Genomic DNA, 3,294 nt, shown 5'->3' with positions numbered 1-3,294 from the left:
CTCTCTCTCTCTCTCTCTCTCTCTCTCTCTCTCTCTCTCTCTCTCTCTCTCTCTCTTTCTCAGTTATCATTAATAAATCATTTTCTAGAAAACTAAAATTCTATTGAGAAAAATGTTCTTTTTGTACCAACAAGAAACATATTCAAAATAAATTCTAATCATATAAATCAGAGATTTCTGATTATCTCGATTGAAGAATGCTTGATAGATTTAACTATAAATATTTGATTTGTTTGTTTTTTGACTTTTTGTTTGACTTTGTTAGAATTCCAATTAATTCAACAAGATTTTTTCATTATAACATATTATAGTATATCTTATGCAAAATAATCAATCATATCAATAGATTACCGATTATAATTTTTTAATTTTTATTTATATGTGTATCAAAATATGAATAAAATATATCAAATATTTTATAATTTATTGATTTTTGCTAAACTGATCTTAATACTTGTAAAATAATTAAATAACAATAGAGAAATATTATTTTTAAAAAATCAGATGTTTCATTAAAAAAAATTGAGTTATTTTTTAGTCTCTCCTTCATGCGCTTCCATATACATCAAAAATACTGTCATTACATTATGACTCTCGAAATTATGAAATTTTACAATTTTATTCTTTATATTATTTGGAATAATAGAGATATAAGTACTTAACGTTAGATATTAGTTAGATATTTTATATAGGTATATATTCTCTAGGAGAAAACAAAATAATTTAATTATATTTTAATAACTGTAAAATTTAAATACCTGCAACAAAGTCATGAGAATGAAAATAGTTTTGAATATCAAAATATGAAATACAGCGAGATATTCAAAATATTTGAAAATCGTCCCGGACCCCCTTAAATATCTAAAAAGAGATTTTCTGAGAAAAATGTTTCATACAAAAGTTGTATAGTTTAAAATGGTCTATTTATTGATCAAATCGATTTTCAATCAATCTTTTTAAACGAAACATTCTATTTTTTTATTTCAGAATCAGAATAGCCGGTCAAAAGCTTTTCAAAACATTTTAATAAAGTTATTTTTCATTAAGTACTTTTTTATTAAGTACTTTTCAAGTTATAAAGCTCGGAAATTACAATATTGCCGATTATACATATCGACATTAGCATTATCCAACGTACCTAACCTGCTAGAACCTTTATGGTTAAAACCTGTTAAATATTGTTCAGCATCATATTCTGGATAACATTTGTGAAGATTAAAGATTATTTGAAGATTATTTTTCTTATTTTTGCTAAAAATTTATTTTTACGTAAAAATGAAAATAAGAGGTACCTCTAATGAGCCTTGATCTTGACAAATATTATCCAAGTCACAATTCTGAACAACATTTAAAAGGTTTAACTGTCGGTCAAACTACCAACCTTTGATAGTTCTAATGCCGGCGGTAGTGTAACTTTCAAGTACTTTTCACAAGTTTCTTAAAACTTGTAAAAAGTACTTAATGGAAAATAACTTCATTATAGTATTTTGAAAAGCTCTTGATACTCAGTATTATTAGATTCTGAAAATAGAATATTTCATTTAAAAAAATCGATTTGATCTTGACCTAATTTTGGTGCCACCTAAAGTTAAACCGATAAAATCAGTAAATAGACATTTTAAATTATACAACTTTTGTATGAAACATTTTTCTCAAAAATGCTTACTTTTCAAGATATTTAAGAGATCCAAGACTTTTCGAATATATAACGTTGATGAATATTATTTATATTATTTATATTATTTTGTTAATTTTATACAATTTACAAAATGAAATAGCAGAATAATTATAGTATATATAGAATAATTATAATATGGATTAAAATGATACAATTTTTAACGAAATAAGATTTAAATTTAATTTTAAGGTTCAAGTTTAATTAATCTCATTGTAAGAAGAGTTTAGAGTACCAGAACAAACAGGAAAAAATTAAATTTGAACCTTGAAAAGTGACTTCAAATTTGATTTGATTCAATATTGTATCATGTTCGAAAATGTACTATTTTATTCTAGTACAGGCTTCATACAATAGGCTATAACATTTATATTCTTTCGATTTAGAAAAGCATCTGTCATTATCGACTATTATGTACTGTATATAATATAATGATACTATTACTAGATATATCAATAATATATTTTTCATTTGACTGTTTACACTGATATGAATTGACATTCTGGATTCATAATTCACATTCTTCATAATTTTTATCGTTTTTCGACATACAATTTTATCATTTCTTAATTTTATAAAGCGGAGGAAGTTCGTAGAAAATATATAGCAATTTTTTTACTCATCGTTGGAATTTTATGAATTGGACTCTACTTTCTCGCTTTCGAACGAGAAAACAGTATAATAATTAACTATTTTTTCTAGTATATGTTATACATGTTTATATATTTATTTATTACTGATTTCGATTTAACTTATCTGCGCAGATGATAATGTCCCTAATGATAAATACTTTTTAAATAATTCCATGTCCATAATTCACACATTGTATTATATTGAGAAATACTATTTTTTTTTTTTTGCAGGACGAGGTGCTGACGATTTCAGAAAAAGTAGTCGTCCGCGTGCACGACCTAGTCACATGGCTTTCACCTACGTTAGAATGGTCGTGGGGACGGGAAGTGTCCTATCCAACGACCCCGACGTCGTCCCCGGAGACTAGTCCACTTAGATACGAGATGCCGCAGCCACAGGTGCTGACGGATCCGGGGATCGATTTCTCGGACGTCGAGAAACAGCAGAAGGAATACGAAAGCAATCTGAATTCTTTGAAAAGATCGGACAGCTTCCAAACGAAGGTGGTGGTACTCTCATATCCTAGATATTGCCGCTATAGGGCACTTCTACGTAGACTCGAAGGTGCCGAGCCTTCCTGGCTGTGCTCGTCCATCGCGGCCGCGTTAGGGGGTTTCACCGCGACACCAGGCACCAAGGTGCTCTTCTGCAGAGACACATTTGACTATCCGGATCTCGAGACTCATGAGCTGCTGTGTAATCACTTGGGTATGTATCATTTATGTTTACAATGTACAATGTTTTAGTTTAATACACACAATAATTGGGTCATTCGTCTCTTGCATATTTCTTTTCTTTGAAAAATTAAGAGAGAACATCAAGTAATTAATTATAATATTTATGTACAATTTTTGTAAATACACGATTTTACAAATACTTTCTAAAGATATTAAAGCATATACGCATATCACTTATTAATAACCGGGAATGCTCCCAGTCTTTCATTTTTCCATTTTCCATCTGTATCTTTCAATTTGTTCAAATGT

At 28.4% G+C, this 3,294-nt stretch overlaps 1 protein-coding gene across 3 annotated transcripts in view; it reads left to right on the top strand.

Moving 5' to 3' along the window:
- The window catches only part of LOC108684517, a 181,087-nt gene that overhangs the window by 167,058 nt on the left and 10,735 nt on the right, over nucleotides 1-3,294 (top strand). For all 3 annotated transcript variants that reach the window (XM_018188870.1, XM_018188871.1, XM_018188872.1), the window contains exon 3: nucleotides 2,539-3,016. In XM_018188870.1, coding sequence (XP_018044359.1) covers nucleotides 2,539-3,016 — 478 coding nt within the window. The remainder of the gene's footprint in view (nucleotides 1-2,538; nucleotides 3,017-3,294) is intronic.

The sequence above is a fragment of the Atta colombica genome, unplaced genomic scaffold, assembly GCF_001594045.1.
Source record: "Atta colombica isolate Treedump-2 unplaced genomic scaffold, Acol1.0 scaffold135, whole genome shotgun sequence".
In the NCBI taxonomy this organism is placed as follows: domain Eukaryota; kingdom Metazoa; phylum Arthropoda; class Insecta; order Hymenoptera; family Formicidae; genus Atta; species Atta colombica.
Note: the sequence above shows the minus strand (reverse complement) of the source record. Positions and strands in the feature narration are given on the sequence as shown.